This window comes from Vipera ursinii, assembly GCF_947247035.1.
Source record: "Vipera ursinii genome assembly, chromosome: Z".
NCBI lineage: Eukaryota > Metazoa > Chordata > Lepidosauria > Squamata > Viperidae > Vipera > Vipera ursinii.
The window spans coordinates 10,497,774-10,520,869 of NC_139517.1; the positions used below are offsets into that span (position 1 = coordinate 10,497,774).

The 23,096-nt window shown below is 43.8% G+C and overlaps 1 protein-coding gene across 2 annotated transcripts; it reads right to left on the reverse strand.

Moving 5' to 3' along the window:
* Positions 1 to 1,945: 1,945 nt before the first annotated feature.
* Positions 1,946 to 20,802, reverse strand: TTC5 (tetratricopeptide repeat domain 5). 2 transcript variants are annotated; one of them, XM_083378602.1, is made up of 10 exons: positions 20,723 to 20,802; positions 18,831 to 18,960; positions 15,870 to 16,081; positions 10,979 to 11,129; positions 10,789 to 10,880; positions 8,783 to 8,839; positions 7,191 to 7,337; positions 6,868 to 7,082; positions 4,810 to 4,957; positions 1,946 to 2,912 (listed from the first exon to the last, which is right to left on the reverse strand). In XM_083378602.1, exons 1-10 carry the CDS (start codon positions 20,768 to 20,770, stop codon positions 2,793 to 2,795), a joined length of 1,320 nt encoding a protein of 439 aa, XP_083234728.1. In that variant the 5' UTR covers positions 20,771 to 20,802; the 3' UTR covers positions 1,946 to 2,792. The 2 variants fall into 2 exon arrangements, with proteins under 2 accessions (XP_083234728.1, XP_083234727.1); XM_083378601.1 differs by having other exon boundaries at positions 18,828 to 18,960; positions 20,723 to 20,794.
* Between the last annotated feature and the right edge of the window lie 2,294 nt (positions 20,803 to 23,096).

Genomic DNA, 23,096 nt, shown 5'->3' on the forward strand with positions numbered 1-23,096 from the left:
CAGGTAAAATACCCTACAGGTAATTGTCAACGTATAACCACAATGGAGCCCCAAATTTCCATTGCTAAGCAAGACAGTTGTTAAGTGAGTTTTGTCTATTTTTCAATGTTTCTTGCCACAGTTAAGTGAATCACTGAAGTTGTTAATTTAATTGTTCAGTTGTTAAGCAAATCTGGCTTCCCCCATTGACTTTGCTTGTTGGAAGCCGGCTGGTCAGTTTACAAATGGTGATCATGACTCCACGACACTGCAACAGTCATAAGTACATGCCAGTTGCCAAGCCTCTGAATTTTGATCATATGACCATGGAGATGCTGCAACAGTTGTGTTAAAAATGTTCATAAGTCACTTTTCAGTGCCACTGTAACTTTGAACAGTCACTAAATGAATGGTTGTTAAGTCGAGGACTACCTGTATGTGAAATTTTCCTGTGTATATAAGCTATTACAATACCCTTCTAGAAACGACAGATGAAGTTGAATGGAATTTTATTATAGGATCTAATGAACCTAATCCTTCATCAATTCCTGGAGCAGTTGAAAGTACACACATCTGTAAATTGCCAAAGTTAAGAAACACTGTATTAGACTGAAAAAAATAAAAAGAATAAAAACCCAGGTAATTATTTGCCAAGGGAAGTGCATCCATTTACGTCAGCATGAGTTAAAGTTCCATTTGAGGATGTCACCACCATTATTAGTATTCTTTTCATATGCGTATTATACATGTAAAACTGCTGGATTCTTGTTACAGACCATGAAAGAAATCAAATTTAAATTTCACAGTGTACAAGCTCCCTACATTTTACAATTTGATTAGTTTTTTTTTATTTTATTTATAAGGATAACCATGGGTCGATGTTTAAACAATTTCTTGATCCCAACTTGATAGGGCCAGCAGGTGCTGACTAAAATTACTTGTCATAAGGAGAAGGCAGATTCACTCCACAAGATTACATTTCTTGCCCGTTCTTTGGCAACTAATTGGTCATGCTACCAAAATGAACACTTCTGTCAATTATAATAATCTCTGCATGGCCTTACACAAGCAGTCTTCTTTAACTGCAACCATTATGCCGCTAGAGGGCATTGCATGCCAAAACTACTACATACACAGTCCCCCCCACCCGCCATCACTCTGCTGAACACTTAATTCTCACAGCACCATCTCATTTCCCATCTTTTCTCATCCTCTCATCTTTCCTACTATCTTCTCCTATTGGTTTCTTATGATTTATCTATTGTTATTATGATCTATGACATATTACTTGCTGTTTATACGAACACTGTCAGCTTATGCACTGGAGACAAATTCTTTGTGTGTCCAATCACACTTGGCCGATAAAAAATTCTATTCTATTCTATTTTCTATTCTATTCTATTTTCTATTCTATTCTATTCTATTCTATTCTATTCTATTCTATTCTATTCTATTCTATTCTATGCCATTCCATTCTATTTTATTCTGTTCTGTTCCGTTCCTATTTTTCTATTCTGTTCTGTTCCATTCTATTCTACATTCCATTCTATTCTCTTCCGTTCCCATTTCATTCCATTCTATTCTATTCTATTCCATTCCATTCCTATTCTGTTCCATTCTATTTTATTCTATTCTGTTCTATTTCATTCCTATTCCTAATTTATTTATTTTATTTATTTTAATTCCATTTATATCCCGCCCTTCTCCGAAGACTCAGGGCGGCTTACAAGCTTAGCAGTAGCCTTCATTCTATGTATATGCCAGCTTATTAGGGCTTTCACACACACACACCAAGCGGCATTATTACAAAGTCAGCTTATTGCCCCCAACAATCTGGGTCCTTATTTTACCTACCTCGGAAGGATGGAAGGCTGAGTCAACCTTGAGCCTGGTGGGATGCGAACCTGCACTAATTGCAGGCAGCTGGTGTTACTTAAGGAGGCATTAGCCCACTGCTCCACCATTCCTAGTCCGTTCCCATTTCTATTCTGTTCTGTTCCATTCTGTTCTTATTTCTATTTCTATTTCTATTCCATTGCATTCCATTCTAAGCAGTATGAGATCAACACAGATGATTTGCTTAATTCTAATTAAAACAGTTGTTTTACCATTCTCAAACATAAACTTTACACAACATTATGGCAAAGGACTCATTTTATTGGTTTGGAAGGGAAATGATCAGGAGTCCGGTGGAAAAAGTATACAAAAATTACAAAAAAACAACAACAAACCACCACAAAATAATATCAAATAAATACAGGAAGCATCTCTTCCATTTACACAGAAATAACGAGTTGGATGTAGCCTTGATCATACTGACCCAGAAGACGGTGGGATTTAGGATAGCCAGGCTACCCTAAGTCCCACTGACTTCATTAATACGCTGCAAAAAGAGCAGAGTTTGATTCAGACGAATGGGATTTTAAAAAAATCTAAACTGACCGACTGCCCAAACTTAAATGCGATGGAGGCAAAGCTGAGAGCGAAGATGAAAGAAGGGATCAGGAAAAGGGCAGAAAACCAGAGAGAAGTGGAACAAGATGAGCAGCCCCCTGATTTTCTGTAGACACTCATTTTAGTACAACTGAAAGCAAAACAGCTATCGGTGGAAAAGAAATCGGGGGGTGGATGGGGACAAAAACAGATGAGAATTAAGCACCAGGTTGAACAAACAATTCTCTTTTTCTCTCACTCCTTCACTTAACGGCTGGATGGTCCAATCTCTCTAAACTACTGAAAAAGTAGCCAGAGAGGGAACTGATGTAGCCTAAAACTCTTCAGCATCCCCGGAAATTTTTGCCCTTCGTCTCTCCTCATTCACTTTGTGCTTGATAGGCAACGGTCGCAGCGGCCTGGTTTTGCGATCCTTGCACTTTGCCGTTCACCACCAGAACCAGAGGGGTCTCTACGCGGATGCCAGAAAAAGAAAAACTCTAAAAAGCAGGAAAAAGAAGAACAAGAAAGGGAAAATAAGGATGAGAACGAAGAACTTTAGGTAATGTGAGATGCTTTTTTTTAAAAAAAAACACACATCAGCGTAAGCGGCACGATTTATTTTTCACATACATTCGCGGCCTATCTCTCTTGTGGAGAGGCAGCTGAAATATCGAAAGGAGAGGAATAAAAATGAGGAGGCTTGAAAATAGAATTGGGAGTACAGGTAGTCCTTGACTTACGACCACAACTGAGCCCAGAGTTTCCGTTGCTAAGCGAGACGGCGGTTCAGTGAATTTGGCCACATTTCACTGCTTTTCTTGCCACAGTTGTTAAGGGAATCACTGAAATTGTTAAAGTGACAGTAAAATGACAATAAGGGTTACCTAATCTAATCTTGCAAGGGATGCGGTGGCTCAGTGGGTTAGGACGCTGAGCTTGTCGATCGGAAGGTCGGCAGTTTGGCAGGTCGAATCCCGAGTGCCGCGTAACAGAGTGAGCGCCTGTTACTCGTCCCAGCTTCTGCCAACCTAGCAGTTCGAAAGCATGTAAAAATGCAAGTAGAAAAATAGGGACCACTACGGTGGGAAGGTAACAGCGTTCCGTGCGCCTTTGGCGTCTAGTCATGCCGGCCACATGACCACGGAGACGTCCTCGGACAAGCGCTGGCTCTTCGGCTTTGAAACGGAGAAGAGCACCGGCCCCTAGAGTCGGAAACGACTAGCACGCATGTGCGGGGGAACCTTTACCTTTACTTTAATCTAATCTTAGTAACATGGTTGTTAAGTGAATCTGGATTCGCCATTGATTTCGCTTGTCAGAAGATTGCAGGAGGAGATCACGTGACCCCAGGACATTGCAGCCGCCGTAAGTGTGAGTCAGTTGCCAAAGCATCTGAATTCTGGTCACGTGACCCTGGGGACGCTGCAACAGTCGTTAAGTGTGAAAGACGGTCATAAGTCACTTTTTCCAGTGCCACTGTAACTTTCAACGGTCAGTAAATGAACTGTTGTTAACTCGAGGACTACTTGTAAAATAATAGAACAATAATGTAAACAAGGACAAAAGAACAATCATAGCTGGCTTACACAGATACTTTAGAATAGACTAGACTAGAATAAAAACTTCATTCTCACTTTAAATGCACCCTAATCACCATACATTAAAATGAAATTTTGTTGCATTCAGCTCTCTCAAAAAAACACCATTATGCAAATACCCATATACAAACATATATGACACAGAGAAACATGTCTAGTTTGAATTTATACATATACATGGCAAAAAAAAAGACATGAAACACGTACAAATGTATGAAGAAAATAAAAGCTCTCATTTTGTTTTCAAAGGAATATTTCCAATATTTCTCCATTTAAGTACAGCTAGCCCACACCTTACAACCCTTCTTTTAGTGTGTATTCAAAGTTACAATAGCACAGAACAAAAGTGACTAGAGATCGGTCCTTGCTTTCACAAACCTTGCAGCAATCCCCATGGTAACATGATCAAAATTCAAGGGCTTGGCAACCCAGCATGTATTTAGGACAGTTGAAGGATCACATGATCACCATGTGTAATCTCCCCAGTCAGCTTCCAACAAGCAAAGTCGATGGAGGAAGCCGGATTCATTTAACAACTGCCTGAACTCACTTAATTGCAGTGATTCGTTTAACAACCAGGGTAAAAAGGTCATAAAATCAGGCATGACTCAACAATGATCTTGTTCAGCATCAGAAATTCTGGTCCTGAATGTGGACATAAATTGAGGGCGGTCTGTAATTCCAGGTTGCCCGTTATAAACGTTAAGATTATTTGTGGAAGGCTCTGGTTAAGTTTGAACTTGATTCATGGCATGACCTAGGAGAGACAAAGGGGGAATAGGGAGAGTAGACTCACTTTGTTCTGGTGTTGGATGTGATGGTGCCGAAGATGTGGTTCAGGGATGGCCACCGAGTCCCCAATTAGGACCCCCCAGCTTTGTACCATGTTGTAAACAGTGACAGCAAAACAAGGGCCTTCAAGCGAGTCTACCAATCCGAAGGTGCTATTGGGGAACAGAAAGTGGAAAAATTGAAATAAGTCAATTATTGCCCCTGTTGTGCAATTTAAGCCAAACATATTCGATAAAGATCTAGCATGGACTACATGCTGTGAATTCAAGAGGCAGTTACTAAATCATAAATCAAGGGTGGGCAGCTATGGCCCCTTTACAACCTGTGGACTTCAATTCCCAGAATTCCTGAGCCAGCCTGGCTAGCTCAGGAATTCTGGGAGTTGAAGTCCATAGTGTCAAGCTGCGAAGACTGCTTATGCTGCTTCATCCATTATTGCTTCTTAGCTGGCCTACAGACTCAGTGGGGAAGAGGGAGGAATGGAATATGGACTGCAGATGCAAGCTGCCAGGTTGTGAGAATCAAGGTTTCTCAAAAGCTGTTTACGAAGAACTGAAGACTTTTTCTCACAACTGTCTGACAATGTGACCTATTAGGAGGGAGGGGAGTTTCTATACTTTAATATACTGATTTTTGGTGCCAACTATTCAGGACCGGTTTTCCATTCATCTGTGCCGAAATGGTGTGCTCCATAAAGTTTTCATTAGAGATTTGAAAGTTTCAGCTGTGCTTACTTCGTTGGGATCATCAGTTGGAACCTTAACACATAGGTCATAAAGAGGCCATAGTTGCCCACTTCTGCCATAAATCATAAGTTTATATCAGTAAATGTATATTTTGTCTTTTCTCTGATCGAAGAAGTCAATTCAGCCATCTCAGCAAATTCTGTCATCCTTGCCAACTGTTCATCCGTCGCCGGTGGTCCATATCTTTCCATCTTTGCGCATACAATATTTTATTTATTTATTTATTTATTTATTTATTTATTTATTTATTTATTTATTTATTATGGGACTTATATGCCGCCCTATCTCCCAGAGGACTCAGGGCGGCTAACAGCAATAAAAAACAACAGTACAAAAGTTAAGAAAAAATTAAATAACAGCCCCAAATATTAATTACACAGTTAAAAATTAAAACTTTTAAAAACCCATCATCAATCCAGGTCAGCCTGATGGAAAAGGAACGTTTTGAGGTCGCAGCGAAAGGACTGGAGGTCCGGGGCCATCCGAAGCTCAAGGGGGAGTTGATTCCAAAGGGCTGGCGCTCCCACAGAGAAGGCCCTCCCCCTGGGGGTCGCCAGCCGACATTGTCTGGCCGACGGCACCCTGAGGAGGCCCTCTCTGTGTGAGCGCACTGGGCGATGGGAAGTCGTCCCCGGCAGCAGACGGTCCTGCAGATATCCCGGGCCTAAGCCATGTAGGGCTTTAAAGGTAAGTACCAGCACCTTAAATCTCGCTATAGTTGTCATATAAACAAAATTCCACAACTTTTTTGCAACTCTTTATCCATCAATTACACACACACACACACCCAAATCCTCTATGGTCTCAACTTCTATATCAATCTTTAAAACCCTCTGAATCGCTAGAAGCTGTGGCTGCCATCTTCAGAAGGAAAATGATGTTGCCTCTGGTCTGTGTTAACTTGGCCTCCTTGGATGCTAGCCACAGTTCTCCAGCTCAGGGGTTAGGCACCTATAGCAATTTCACAACCAATGGACTTCAACTGCCAGAATTCCTGAGCCAGGAACTCTGGGAGTTGAAGTCCACAGGTCGTAATATTGCCATAGTTGCTCTACACCCGGGGTAGGCAACCTTGGCTCTTTTACGACTCATGAACCTCAGCTCCCAGAATTCCTGAGTCACCATAGCTGGCTCAGGAATTCTGGGAGCTGAAGTCCGAGAGTCATAAAAGAGCCAAGGTTGCCTACCCCTGCTCTGCACCAAGGCCACTAAACCCTGAAGTCCAACACTACCTAACAGACGCAGGCTGTGAAAGCCAACACCAGAAATCGGTGATAGCAGGGCAGGAAAGATTGAAAATAGAGTGTTCTACTCACAAAGGCACTTTTTCCTCAGTAGTCAGGCTGAATAGCACCTTCCCCAAGATCACAGTACCAGTGTTAACACCAGGCTGCAAGGCACTGAGAGATTGTCTCTGTAGTTCTACCTTCTGACCTGAAGGCCCTTGATAATGTCCATCACCACAAGGGCCCAGATGGGAGGTCCGTAGGCTTCCCAACATGCTTTGCAGCTTTTTGCCTTTCACCTTGCCCTATGAGAGGAAAAGAGCAGAAACAAGACTTGTTTGCAGACATGACCTTACCTAACATGGGCAGGACGGGGGTGGGACAAAAAAAGACAAATCCCACCACCATAATACCTTGTTTTCAAGGAGTCCACTTAGTCTTTCAAGGAAGTCCATGAGTTGCTGCTTCCGTTGTTGAGGTTCTGGCCAAGCCGGGTCAAGGGCTGCGGCGTGTGCAAAACCCTCTAAGGCTTCCATGTAGTTTTCTTCATACTTAGAAAGCTGGGCAAAAAGTATACAAAAACAACACTGCAAGACAATTCGGACTCAGATGGATGCCTGTCTCTAGGATCCGAAAAAAGCTCAGCATCCTAATACACGAATGAAAAAATATACACAGGTAGTCCTCCACTTACAACTATTCGTTTAGTGGCAGCTTTGTCAGTGAAAAAAGTGATTTGTGATAGCTTTTTACACTTACATCCCCACAGACGTGTGATCAAAATTCGGAAGCTTGGCAACTGGCATGTTGCAGTGTCCCGGGGTCATGTGATCCCCTTTTGCGACCTTCCGACTAGCAAAGGCAATGGGGAGACCAGATTGACTTAACAACCACATTAATAACTTAACAATTGCAATGATTCGTTTAACAACTGTGGCAAGAAAGGTCGTAAAATGGGGGGAAAAACTCATGCTTAGCAACAGAAAATCTGGGCTCGATTACGGTCGTAAGTCAAGGACCACCTGGTACTTGTGAAATCTTGGTTTTGACTTCTATGACTCCAATCTTTTCAACCCGTCCCTAAATGCTCAAGGCAAGCACTTGGCTCAAGGGCCACAGGCAGTCCATCAAGCAGCCTTTGTGACCCACTGTTGTTGTTTTTTCCACAAAACTAATGTGCTGCCTTCCCAAAAGACACAATTCCAAGTGTCTCCACGCCTCACTGCTGCCACCAGCTCTGGGACCACTGCCTGTCCACTAACCACTCAACAGTTGATTGGCACACCAGGTATTCCTTAGTGGCCCAGTGATCTTTCATTTAGTAGTGTAGCCTTTTTTCCCCCCACTAGAAGGTGTACAGATCTGTTTGAAGAATTGGGGAGAATAAACTTAAGCAGGTTCTCTATGTCTTTGAAGAGCTGAGTGCGTGTTTTTTGTTACTCACTATTCAGCGCCCCATCTCTCTGTCAACAAGAGTCTCTGCCCCAAGGAGTTTCCTAGACACATTCATGGAGATCCTTGGGGACACTCGTGGAGCATCATGTGTTTGATGCTGCCTTTTCCAAAATGTTTTTTTTTCCATCTGCCTCCAACCCTGGGATTTGCTGATGATGCTTTATCCGAATTCCACATTTTTAAGAAGACATTGGATAACTATTTCTCTGAAATGGTATAGAACAGTTTCCTGCCTGAACAGGGAGTTGGACAAGAAGACCTCCAAGGTCCCTTCCAACTCTGTTAAATACTAACTACCCCTAATGCTGTTTAGGATCCCAAGTCCAAACCAGATCAACAAATGCTGCTATGTCCTGATACTGAGCAATTAAAACATAGCCCCAACTCTCCAAAGTTAAAAAAAAATGATTTTCCAGTCAACAACTTAGCCCACAGCCTTGGATCACATTACACTTAGGAATCACCAACTGTGATTCTAATAAAGCTTTTCTTAGTGGATCATTCCTACATAAGCCAACTTTGTGTTGCCTTCTTTATTCCATTTCCTTACCGTGGCTCGATTGAGATGCAAATCTGGGTTACAGGTAGCAGTGGGGTCCACCTTTTCCTATTGCAAAAAAAAAAAAATCAGAAGGAAAGCATGCACAATCAACACTGCAGGTAGATAAAGAACAAATTCATTCACATGGAATATTCTTCCTCCCTCACTCCCTCAAAACAAGAGGGGGTCAACCTATTCTCCTAAGCACCTGAAGGCAGAACAAGAAGCCATGGATGGAAACTAATCAAGGAAAGAAGTAACCTAGAACTAAATTCCCTGACAGTTAGAACAATTAATCAGTGGAACGGCTTGTCTTCTGAAGTTGTGGGTGTTCCAATACTGGAGGTTTTTAAAGAAGAGATTGGACAACCATTTGACTGAAACGGTATGGTCTCCTGCTTGAGCAAAGGGTTGAATTAGAAGTCCTCCAAGGTTCCTTCCAAATCTATTATTGTTATTGCAAAACAAACATTCATTCTTATTTACACCTATCTCAACCAAGAGACGCGGTGGCTCAGTGGGTTAGGATGCTGAGCTTGTCGACCAGATGGTCGGCAGTTTGGCGCATCGAATCCCGAGTGCCGCGTAACAGAGCGAGCGCGTTACTCATCCCAGCTTCTGCCAACCTAGCAGTTCGAAAGCACGTAAAAATGCAAGTAGAAAAATAGGGACCACTCCGGTGGGAAGGTAACAGCGTTCCGTGCGCCTCTGGCGTCTAGTCATGCCGGCCACATGACCACAGAGACGTCCTCGGACAAGCGCTGGCTCTTCGGCTTTGAAACGGAGATGAGCACCGGCCCCTAGAGTTGGAAATGACTAGTACGCATGTGCGGGGGAACCTTTACCTTTACCTTTACAACCAAGGTCTACTGTATGAGTAGGTATCAACAGACATTTTATATATAGCAAGAAGGAACCCACAGAATTCTCAGTTTAAGGCAGAGCTAAGGAACTGATGTGACCAATAGGATGCATTTCTGCCACAGTTAAAATTTGAAGCTTTCCAGTGAATTCAAGAGAATGCCTTTTTCCCCCAAACCAAATTACAAGTAGTCCTTGACTTTTAACTGGTTGCTTAGTGACCATTCAAAGGTATGACAACTTTTCCCATACACTATTAATCCTGCTGTACCCTCCTCTATCTAGCAAATGGACCTTTTATAAAATCTTTCGGGGTGCATGAATTCATAAGAAGAATGTCATTATCAAGCGAGAATCACATTAGAAATACATTGTTAAGGAACTGTGGTCTACACTCCAGAAAATAATCAAAAAGAGAAGCAACCGAGAACTAAGGAGAAATTTGCTGACAGTTAGAACAATTAATCAGTGGAATGAATTGCCTCCAGAAGTTGTAGGTGTTCGAACAATGGAGGTTTTTAAGAAGAGACTGGACAGCCATTTGTCTGAAATGGTATAGGGTTTCCTGCCTGAGCAGAGGGTTGGACTAGAACAGGCGTCATTGTGACATCACGCGACATAGCGGGACTTTTTCCCATAGCCGGCAATGGGGTGGGCACAGTTTCGGCATGACGCATCCGGCCAGCTCTCATTTAAAGATCATGGCATTCAGTTTAACTGCCACCACAAAAAAAATTGCAAAATCAGGTGTGGTCACCAATATGATTAACAACTGTAATTCCAGGCTGAATTATGGTCGTTAAGTCAAGGACTACCTGTAGCGTATTCTGCATCTAAATCAAAATATGAGCTCAAGTCTTCCAATAACCACACTGACTACTGCACAAAATGTACTCTTCTCACCTGGCCCTCTAGAACGGGGGTTCCTCAATAGCCAGGCTGGGGCCCACTTCTGGGCCCCAGCCTGTTCAGAACCAGGAGGCAAAAGCAGCCACCTGCCACTCATGCATAATCATTCCCTCTCTCCCCCCGCCAGTCCACAAAGCCGGAATTGGGGATCACTGCGCTAGAATTTACTACAGAGGCTTAACTTGAACAACCATCCCTTCCTCCCCCATACCACAGCTTTGTCCCGGGTCCCCTCCAGCACCTACTGCTTGGGCATAGGCATTCAGTGCTTGCTGGGAGATCTTGGGCTTCTGCCCCGTATTGAAGAACAAGGAGAGATAGGCATTGCCCAGCACATCTGTGGAATGCAGAAAACATAAATTAGCCAATTGCATATCCCGTTCTCTTCTCTGCCCTTTCCCTGCCTAGGCTAAAAGACTGTGTTGTAAAACTCACACCAAGAGCGTCCGTCACGCACATCCATCTGTACCGCCAGTTTGGCTTGCCGCACACTGTCCATCACGTTTTGTGCATGTTCATCAGGAGAACTGGTGCGCAGCTGCCGTAACACCATGGAGAGGTTCTGCAAGGAGACTTTGTTCTTACGCTGAGAGGGTAGAAAAGAAAGGCGTGTTTGGCTGAGATAGCAACACTGCAGGACATGATTTCTGTATAAAACTAGAAGTTTTATTAAGCTCCAAATACAGGCAGTTCTCTATTGTCCATTCGTTTAGCAATGGTTTGGAAATGTATGCACACAGGTAATATTTTTCCCTCCGTATATTTTTAGTTACGAGCAGCAATGAACCAAAGGAACACATCCTTGCAAATATATTTACATACCCATCAAGAGCCTTGGTGGAGCAGTGGGCTAATGCCTCCTTAAGTAACACCAGCTGCCTGCAATTAGTGCAGGTTCGAGTCCCACCAGGCTCAAGGTTGACTCAGCCTTCCATCCTTCCGAGGTAGGTAAAATGAGGACCCAGATTGTTGGGGGCAATTAAGCTGACTTTGTAATAATGCCGCTTGGGGCCCCCGAAAGCCCTAATAAGCAGGCATATACATAGAATGAAGGCTATTGCTAAGCACATTGATTTGTGCTTCTTAGATTGTAAGCCGCCCTGAGTCTTCGGAGAAGGGCGGGATATAAATGGGATTAAAAAAAGAAAAGAAAAAAAGAAAACATGCTACCTTAAAGATGTGAGAGTCTATGGAGATTCTCAAGTCATCTAAGTCATAGTTATCCCAAAGGTGCTTTTTTCACAAGGCAACTGGACTTTCTTGTTTTTCTCTAAAGGCATTTCACTTCTCATCCAAGAAGCTTCTTCAGCTCTGACTGGATGGTGGGGAATGGAAGGATTTATACTCCTTACAGACAGCTGGTCGTTTGCATTCTTTTAGAGAGTCAGTGAGGCCACTTGGAGGTTTATCTGTGTCGTCAGGGTCACCTGTGCAGTGCAAATAGATGTGGAGCCTTCCTGGAACTGCTGAAAGGAAGGTCTTGTAGACTGGAGATAGATGATGTCCTATCCCTCTCCCTCTGTTGAGAGAAGGCTGTTCGGTGTTAACACAGATGGCTTCTTTGACCCCTTTTTCAAACCAGCAGTCCCCTCTGTCCAAACTGTGGTCTTTCTTGTATGAGAAGCGAAATGTCTTCAAAGAAAAACAAGAAAGTCCAGTTGCCTTGTGAAAGAGCACCATTGGATTAAGATGTGAGAACTGAAAACAGTCACTGGAGGTTTTAAAGAAGAGACGGGACAGCCATTTGTCTGAAATGGTATAGGGTTTCCTGCCTGAGAAGGGGGTTGGACTAGATGACCTCCAAGGTCCCTTCCAACTTTTTGATGATGATGATGATGTTACTACTATTGCTATTATTATATTATTTGCCATTCATTTAGCAGTTGTTCGAAATTACAGTGACGTAAAAAAAAAGGCTTATGATTGGTCCTCTCACTAACAACCACTGCATCCCGACTGTCATGTGATCAAAATTCAAGCACTTGGCCACCAGCATGTAATTATGATAGTTGTAGCATCCTGGGGTCAGGTGGTTGCCATTTCCGACCTTCCCAACCGGCTTCCAACAAGCAAGTCAATGGGGGGTGGGGGGAGCTGGATTTGCTTAACAACCCAATGGTTCACTTAACAGCTAATGTGATTTGCTTAACAACCATGGCAAGGAAGACCATAATATATAATATGTAATATGTAATATGTAATACGTAATATATAATATATAAGATATAATATACAGTATAATATAATATAATATAATAATAATAATAATAACAACAACAACAATAATCCAAATTGCCAACTTTGCAACGACAAACTTGAAACTGTTTCACATTTAATATGTGAGTGCAGCAAAATCGCACAAACTGATTACAAAGCTAGACATGACCGAGTTGCTAAACTCATCCACTGGGCATTGTGTAAAAAATACGACTTGCCTGTGTACGAAAAGTCATGGGAACATAGGGTGGAAAAAGTTGTCGTGAATGAGAGGGTGAAGTTCTTGTGGGACTTCCGAATACAGACAGATCGCCATTTGGAACACAACACGCCAGATATCGCAGTCATAGAGAACCGAAGCGTACAGTTGATTGATATCGCTGTACCAGGAGATGCCAAAGTCGAAGAAAAAGAACTGGAAAAAATTACGAAATACCGCGACCTGGCCTGGCCATCGAAACTGCGCAATTATGGATGAAACGTGTAACAATGATACCCATTGTCATCGGGGCACTGGGAACTATGTCCAAAAACTTTGCAAAATACATCAAGAAATCGCAGCTTCCTACAATAAGTCCAGCAAAGCTACAAAAAAACTGTGCTACTCGGAACATCTTACATTTTAAGGAGATACCTGGTTGATACCTAGGATACTGGCAGCAACCTGTGTCAACCGTTAGTGCCAATTTGAGTGTTTGGTTGACTGAGTTTCATGTTTAATGAATAAAAGTTTTATATAATAATAATAAAGTTGGAAGGGACCTTATATGTTTTAGCCTCCAGTCCCCCAATCATCTTTGTTGCTCTTCTCTGCACTCTTTCTAGTTTCACCAGTTTTTATATTGTGACAACTAAAACTGGATGCAGTACTCCAAGTGTGACCTTACCAAGGCGTTATAAAATGATCCTGATTCTATCCCTCTGTTAATGCAGCCTAGCTGTCAGAATCCATTTATATCATATTCACAGATGGAATGTTTCAAACATTATTCCATGGATTCTGCCATCTTCTGAAGAGGAGAGAATGCATGTGTATTGAACCGGTATTAGGCATTTCAAAGGAAAGGAGAAGCCTTTTGAACTGGGGAAACAAAAGGGGGGGGCTAGCATGTGGCTTGTGTCACGGAAGAGAGCAATAAACATGAAAGGTCCTAAGTTCCTTTTTCCCACGAGAGGGATGATACGAGAGAAAGGATGGGGGACTGACCAAATGGGGTTAAGGGGGGTTAAACCGGGAACTCTTTAAAAGGGTTTACTTCGTGGAATAATATTAAGTCCTGTCTCGTTTCCTACAACCAAGCATATCATAGTAAAGATTCTTTTTGGAATAGATTTGACTCCAAGAATTTTGTCTTCCTAAGACGTGGTTTGGGGTGGGTCCTGACACTAGCACTGTGTTGGCTTTTTTGGCAGCTTCAGCACACTGCTGTCTCATATTTAAGTGACTGTCCACCAGGACTCTGGTGCTAACAGTCACCATGCTGAGCAATGGAACTTCCATTTGCAAATTGAGGACTGCGCAAACAGGCTTCTCCAAATTAACGGGTACTCCTCGACTTGCAATCAACTGTTCAAAGTTACAACAGCACCAAAAAAAAGTGACTTATGACAGCTTTTCAAACTTAACGACCATCGCAACCTCCCCATGGTCACATGATGCATGGACGCTTGGCAACTGGTTCCTGGGGTTCTATGATCACCTTTTGTAACCTTCTGACAAGCAAAAGTCAATGGGGAAGCCAGATTCCCTTAACAGCCTTGTTATTAACTTAAACATTTCGGCGATTCACTTAACAATGGTGGCAAGCAAAGTTCTAAAATGGGGCAAAGCTCACTTAACAACGGTCTTGCTTACCAATGGAAATTTTGGGCTCCATTGTGGTTGTAAGTTAAGGATTACCTGTAGTGTATCAGATTGACTTGGTCTATTTTACACACACACACACACACTGTGGTCGTAAGTCAAGGACTATCTTTTCTCTGAAAGGGATTTACTTGATCTACACAATACCATCAGAAATAGCAATAGCACTTAAGACTTATATTTATTTATTTATTTTATTATATTTATATACCACCCTTTCCCGAAGGACTCAGGGCGGTTTACAGGGTGGTTAAAACAAAAAATACAAAAGTTAAAAACAGATTTAAAAAAATTATATCCGTCCCTGAACAAATAAAACCCCAGTTAAAATTAAAATTAAAATTCTCAGCCTGGGCCAGAGAGCTCGAAGAGCCAGGTCTTCAGGTCCCGGCGGAACGAGCGGAGGTCGGGGGCGGTCCTAAGCTCCACTGGCAGCTGGTTCCAAAGGGCAGGCGCACCCACTGAGAAGGCCCTATCCCTGGGCGTTGTCCGCCGGCAGTCTATTACCGGCGGCACCCTGAGGAGACCCTCCCTGTGGGAGCGCACTGGACGAAGGGAGCTTGATGCCGGCAGCAGGTGTTCCCTCAGATAACCCGGACCCATGCCATTTATGGCTTTATAGGTCATCACCAGCACCTTGAATCTCACCCGGAGGGCAACCGGGAGCCAATGCAGCTCGCGGAGTAGAGGTGTTACATGGGAGTATCGGGAAACCCCCATCACAACTTGCGCGGCCGCATTCTGCACCAGCTGAAGCCTCCGAGTGGTCCTCAAGGGCAGCCCCATGTAGAGAGCGTTGCAGTAGTCTAACCGGGAGGTCACAAGCGCATGAGTGACTGTGCGTAGGGCATCTCGGTCCAGATAGGGTCGCAACTGGCACACCAGGCGAACCTGGGCAAAAGCCCCCCTGGTCACGGCTCCTATATGGTCTTCAAAATTGAGTCGTGAATCCAGGAGGACGCCCAAGTTGCGAGCCCTATCTGGACCACTTCATATTGCTTTACAGCCCTCTCTAAGCAGTTAAAAGAGTCAGCATATGGCCCCCCAACAATCTGGGTCCTCATTTTACCGAACTCAGAATGATGGAAGGCTGAGTCAACCTTGAGTCGCTTGGGATCGAACTCCTGGCTGTAGGCAGAGTCAGCCTGCAGTACTGCACTGCGCCACCATTTTGGAATCCAGGTTCCCGAACAATCCTTCAAACAAAAGAACTACTTGATAGCAGAGAACTTAGGGGAAGCTTACATGGCTGAGCGCTCCAGAGAAGCAGGTATGGGCAGCAGAGACATCTCCCTTTTTCCAGTAAACCTCGCCTAATTGATTCCATGCCTCCACCAATTCTGGGTCCAGCTTGACCGCTTTGGAGAGCAATTCTTCAGACTGGGCATCATAGTCTGCCGATACATTCAAAGCTTTCCCTTTAAGCATCAGTGCGTACGCTCGCCCTTCTGATAAGCCTAATAAAAGTGGAAGGGGGGAAAAAGAGAAATTCCATCCATATATTATTGTCCCCCAAAAAGAAAAAAGTCCATCTAATATTGAGCTGTAATTATACATTTCTTTTTGCCAGTTCATTTTTTTCTCTTCCATTTGCCATTCAATTTACACATGTCTCTCACCGATATAATTCGATACAAAAACCATACAACTAGCAATTGAAATATACTATCATAGTAAAAAGGTAAAGGTTCCCCCACACATGCGTGCTAGTCGTTTCCGACTCTAGGGGCCGGTGCTCATCTCTGTTTCAAAGCCGAAGAGCCAGCGCTTCTCCAAGGATGTCTCCGTGGTCATGTGGCTGGCATGGCAAGACGCCAAAGGCGCACGGAACGGTTTTACCTTCCCACCGTAGTGGTCCCTATTTTTCTACTTGCATTTTTGCGTGCTTTCGAACTGCTAGGTTGGCAGAAGCTGGGACGAGTAACAGGCGCTCACTCTGCTACGCGGCACTCAGGTTTCGACCCGCCAAACTGCCGACCTTCTGATCAACAAGCTCAGCGTCCTAACCCACTGAGCCACCGCATCCCTGCTATCTTAGTAGGTAATGGTAAATCTGAATTCCAGATATAAACTTTCATGGGTATCAAACGATACAGGTAGTCCTCTCTTAATAAACACAATTGGGACCAGCAACTCTATCTTTAAGTGATGCATCAGTTCAGAAAAGTGATGTTCAACTGCACCAGAGTTACATCAGTTCCACTATGTTCATTACATCATATGAATCACATGATGTGACATCACATGACCAGGAATTGCAATTTCCTGACGGCTTCCCCATTGACTTTGCTTGTTAGAAGCTGGTTCTTAAAGTCGCAAATGGCGATTCTATCACTACAGGATGCTCCAACCATCATAAATGAACACCGGCTGCAAAGTGCCCGAATTGCAGTCACATGATCATGGAGCCACTGCGAGAACTGCAAGGATCAGTGGTAAACCTATTTTTTTCAGCCCTGTCATAGTTCAAGCAGTCACTGAACAAAGCAGTGGGTACATGAGGAATAGCTGTAAACTTTCCATTTTTAATTCTAATTTCTAGTATTTTTAGTTATTACATTTAGGGAGTATTCAAATTGATTTGAGTGTAGAAGTCCTAACGGACTTTTGGGTGCTGCAAATGCTTGAGATGATTTGTCTGTAAGGTTGTTGATAATTCACAAAAGTGAATTTTCAACTGTCTTTTACAAGATTAGAATGCGTAATAGCAACAGCACTAAGACACATTTAAGTTTTAAATTTCTTTGCTTAAATGACCCTCAGAAAGATTTTCTTCCAATTAAAATCAAAGTTAATTATCAACAGAAAACTAAGCATGTCCTCACATTGACTAATGAACTGTGAGCTGCCCAGAGTCATTTGCTGAGCAAAACCACAATTCATTACTATACAAATGAAATAAGCAAGTAAGAAAATTAGTGAGTTAGTTAAAGGATTTCCCAGAAGCATCTGTTGCTCATTATGGGAAATAGGATCTAGACTACCTAAATACAATCTACATGGGGCTGCCCTTGAAGGCCACTCAGAAGTTACAACTGGTCCAGAACACAGCAGCACAGTGTTGGGTGCATCTAGAAGTACCTTCCAGGTGTAATTCAAAATGCTGGCCATTGTTTTTAAAGCGCTACATCACATGGGACCAATGTGAGACCGCCTTTCCCTAAGGGTATTTGCCTCTCCCACTTGATGGAATAGGGCAGGAGTAGGCAACCTTGGCTCTTTTATAACTCGTGGACTTCAACTCCCAGAATTCCTGAGCCAGCATGGCAACCTCTCCATTTCTCCTCAGCATGGCTGGCTCAGGAATTCTGGGAGTTGAAGTCCATGAGTCATAAAAGAGCCCAGGTTGCCTACCCCTGGGATAGGGTAAGCAAATTCCAGGCCTCATTTTGCCATCAAGGAAACCTGGGAAGCATGCCATTTTTGTGGCTGTCTCTATGGAATATCCTCCATCCCACAATCCAACAGGCCCCCATCTTCTTAACCTTCCAGAAGGCAATTAGAACTTTTTACCAAGGGATTGGGTCAAAGGGTGGAGTCCGTGGCTGCTTGTTAGGGAACCTTGAAAGATTGATTGCAGCAGCAGGGTTTTTAATTTTTGTGCCACGGCTTTTATGCTTTTTGCCATTTTACGGTCCTTGTGAGCCACCCAAAGTTCTTTCAAGACTGTCCAAATCTTTTAAATAATTAACTAAAACAAACAAACAACGAAGATTTCCAGTAGCCAAGTCATAAAGAATCAGAATATCAAAATGATGAAATGAAGAAAAATTGGGTACATGGGACTGGATGTTTTGGAGGGGAGGATTATACTGTAATCATCTGTCAGATCTGCTTCTGTCAGATGTAAAGAATCTGGACCATTTGTGTAGATTGCAGCATAAAAAAATTGAGGCCCAGACACTAGAATCTGGTCAACTAACTATAAGTGCTAGATTGGCATTAGATAAGAATCAACAGAATTCAAGAACAGCTGGACTCTTGTGGCAACACAAGGACTCTAAACTGCTGGTATGTTTAATTCTGTCTGCCCCAGCTGTGCGTTTTCTATTCCTATAACTTCCCTTTCTCTCATGGTACTAGACTCAAATATCTTCAATTCTATGGCTGCATCATATGTACTGGTATATTTGAAGGACCTGGTAATGAAACAGAACAGATGCCTTAAGATAGATACAGAAATGCAAGTTATGTGTGAATTACCACCTATGGCTTCCATTTTTTGAAGAGTCTTCTCCATTTCTTCCTGAACATCCTGTCGTTTTTTCCCAGCATCTTCCACACTGTGGTTCTCAAAATAATGATCTCGGAAATTATATAGGTGGTCAACCAATTCCTATTCATAAATGGATAAATACTGTCAGATCTCCCAATAGCGATGTCTTGCCAATACAAAATACACCGACATGCACCCAGGTTGCATACCATAAATTAAGCATTTTTCAGTATCTAAGCTAAAATGTAATTGCCCAATTTGAAACTTAGCGTGTCCATTCCATACAAATGTGGCAGCACAGCTGATACCATTCTCTCTCTCTCTCTCTCTCTCTCTCTCTCTCTCTCTCTCTCTCTCTCTATATATATATATATATATATATATATATATATACACATACATACATACATACATATACATACATACATATACATATACATACATACATATATATATATATATATATATATATATATATATATATATATATATATATGTGGATCTTTGGTTATTCGGGTTTTTCCCCGCGTAGAACTAAAGGTGTAGGGGCGACGTTTCGACGGGATCCCATCCGTCATCATCAGGCTGGAGGCTTCTGCTTCCTTCTTCTGGGAGAAGCATGTGGCTGTTTGTTCCTCTTTTTTAAACTGCCAGAGGGGGTGCCAGTTTAAAAAAGAGGAACAAACAGCCACATGCTTCTCCCAGAAGAAGGAAGCAGAAGCCTCCAGCCTGATGATGACGGATGGGATTCCGTCGAAACGTCGCCCCTACACCTTTAGTTCTACGCGGGGGAAAAACCCGAATAACCAAAGATCCACATACGAACACCCGCGAAAACCTCAGTGCTTTTTTGTAAAAGAAAAAGGTGCCGTAACACACGTCATACAACCCGCCTTGCCTACCCTACAAGGTTCCATCCAAAAAAGGTGCTGGAACTCCGTTCTGAGCATTCTACGACAAAAAAAGCCCTGTATATATATGAAAATCCAAAATATAATCAGACAATCAGTCCTCCATTTAATGTTCCTTACTAGTACTGTCTGAAAGTCAAGCATAACTATGAGAAAGGAGAAACGTTAATTTAAACTACATTCCACAGCACAGAACTACTATTTTTACATAAAACCAACCAGCATATTTAACCTCCTCGTGGAATAGCCGGGAGATTAATGCAGAAATCTTTGATCCTCAGGATCACGGAGCGTAACGATGGCTCACTCCGGACGCAGCAATTAAGACTGGACTTCTCTGGTAACTCTAACATTTTTGGAATCCAAGAGAACCTTGGGAGATCTACAGAGGGATACCTTTCTCTGCAACCAAAGCAGGAGGGCAGCGTCCCCTGCTCTGCCTACTTCGTCCCTCCCAGCATTGCCTAAATTACTGAGCTGTGAAAATTGCTAGAGGAGCATATCGGGCTAGCTAGCGCAGGGGTAGGCAACCTCGGCTCTTTTACGACTCGTGGACTTCAACTCCCAGAATTCCAGCCACGCTGAGGGAAAAGGGAGAAGTTTCCAAGCTGAGCCATGCTGGCTCAGGAATTCTGGGAGTTGAAGTCCACGAAGTCACAAAAGAGCCGAGGTTGCCTAGCCCTGGGCTAGCGGAAACCAAATTTGAAAGCAGAAGCTTTGCCAGCTGCTTTTGCTCGTCCGCGACTTCTTCAAACGCGGCTAGCTTTGGACAAGGCCTCCTGCCCACCAGCTCAGCTAGTTACCTGCCTGCGTAAATCCGGGAAAGCTCTGGGGACTTTGCTCCATCCCCTTCCCCAAGAAGAGGACGCGCGGGCGTGTTTTTTTCTTTTTTAAAAAAAATATTATTATTTTAATCGTGGCTTTCAAATGCAGAGGGGGAGAAAAAAAACCTCTCTGGTGCGCGCCGTTACCTGCAGACGTTGCCGACCTTGCGAGTTTTCTTCGTCGTCCTCGGCCATGATTAGCTGCGGCCTCGCCGTCCTTTTCCGCCTCTTCTCTCGCTCTCTCATTCTTGCCAGCACGGAGGGAAGTAGAGGCCTCTAAAGGCCGGGAGGACTCGGAGCAGTTCAGACGTAGCGGGGGGGGGGGAGGAAGAAGCGGAACCAGGATCAGAACAGAGCTTGGAAGGGACCTTAGAGGTCATCTAGTCCAGCCCGCTGCTCAAGCAGGAGACCCAGGGCTTTTTTTTTTCCTCAAAGAACGCTCAGAACGGAGTTCCGGCACCTTTTTTAGATGGAACCTTGTAGGGTAGGCAAGGCAAATTGTATGACGTGTGTGAGTTCCGGCACCTTTTTCTTCTTTTACAAAAAAAGCACTGAGGAGACCTATATCATTTCAGACAAGTGGCTGGTCTAGTCCAGGGGTCAGCAACCTGAAACAGTGAAAGAGCCACTCAGAACCTGTTCCCTCACAAAAGGAAAAACTGGGAGCCGCAAAAAAATGTGTGCACATGCACGTGCATGCGTAGAACACGGTTTGACTGAAGAGTGGAGCCAAGGCGAGATATGCACCTACCCTGCATATTTGAATTGATTGGTTGAACTTTTTTAGTCCCACTTTTTTTGGGGGGGAGGGGGACTGCACATGGCAAAGGACCGGGAGCCGCAGGAGATTTATTTTATTTATTTATTTAAATTCCATTTATATCCCGCCCTTCTCCGAAGATTCAGGGCGGCTTACAAGCTTAGCAGTAAGCCGAAAGCTAGCTGAAAGCTGAAAGAGCCGCATGCGGCTCTGGAGCCGCGGGTTGCAGACCTGTGGTCTAGTCTCTTCTCCAGTGATGGAGCATCCACAACGTCTGAAGGCAACCCATTCCACTGGTTAATTGTCCTCGCTGTTAGGAGGTTTCTCCTTAATTTCCGATTGCTCCTCTCCTGATTTGGTTTCCATCCATTGCTTCTTGTCTTGTCTTCTGGTGCTTTGGAAAATAAGGTGACACACACACACCCCTCAAATACCGGAATACTGTTATCATGTCCCCCTCTAGTCCTCCTTTTCTCTAGACTAGCCAAACCCAAATCCTGCAACTGTTTCTTCATATGTTTTAGCCTCCAGGCCTTTATAATCAATCATCTTAGTTGCTCTTCTCTGTACTTTTTCCAAAGTCTCAGCATCTTTTTTGTAATGTGGTGACCAAAACTGGATGCAGCATTCCAGGTGTGGTCTTTATTAAGGCTTTATAAAGAGGTACTAATACTTCATGTGATTTTGATTCTATGCCTCTGTTTATACAGCCAAGGATTGTTGTATTAGCTTTTGGGGCTGCTGCCTTGCAGGGCAACAGTAACTTTGGGGTTTTTCTATTTTCATAAGAAGAATAACAGAGTTGGAAGGGACCTTGGAGGTCTTCTAGTCCAACCCCCTGCTCAGTCAGGAAACCCCATACCAGGAGTAGGCAACCTTGGCTCTTTTATGACTCGTGGACTTCAACTCCCAGAATTCCTGAGCCAGCTGTGCCAAGGTTGCCTACCCCTGCCCTATACCAATGGTGGCGAACCTATGGCATGCGTGCCAGAGGTGGCACTCAGGGCCCTCTCTGTTGGCACACGTGCCATCGCCGCCAGCAGCAGGTCCATCAGGCCACCACCGCCACAGGAGCCCCACCCAGCACAAAGGAGGCAGAGCGGACCAGTAGCAAACTTGAGTAGAAGTGATAGAACAGAGGTCACCAACCATTGTCGATTGGTGGACTGGAAGAAAAGGGAGGGGGGAGCATTTTACATACGTACATGCATGCACGGGACTGCGAGCACGCACACGCTGCAAATGGGGTGGGGCAAGTGCCTGCGTGATACTAGCCCTGCCCTGTTCTTGCTTGGTCCCGCGCCTTGTATCTGCACCCCGCGGCAGCCATTTTCGTGCCTTGCAGCACGGTAGCCCACTTTTGGGCGCGCACGCCCCCCCGGCTTTTGTATGCCAGCGGCAGCATTCAAAGGTGCTTCCCTGCCCCTCCCTTGAAGGCACCACAATGCTGATGTGGCCCTGGCACTTTGCGATAAATAAGTGGGTTTTGGGTTGCAGTTTGGGCACTCGGTCTCTAAAAGGTTCGCCATCACTGCCCTATACCATGTCAGACAAATGGTTGTTCAATCTCCTCTTAAAAACCTCCAGCACCCACAACTTCTGGAGAGTATTTCTAACTAAGGCTCCTTGCTTAGATCAGTGTTTCTCAATCTTGGCAGTTTGAGTGGACTTCAACTACAAGAATTCTTTGAAAAAAAATTCCATCCCGGGAGGATTTTATGCAGAGATTGGACAACCATTTGTCTGAAATGGTACAGGCCA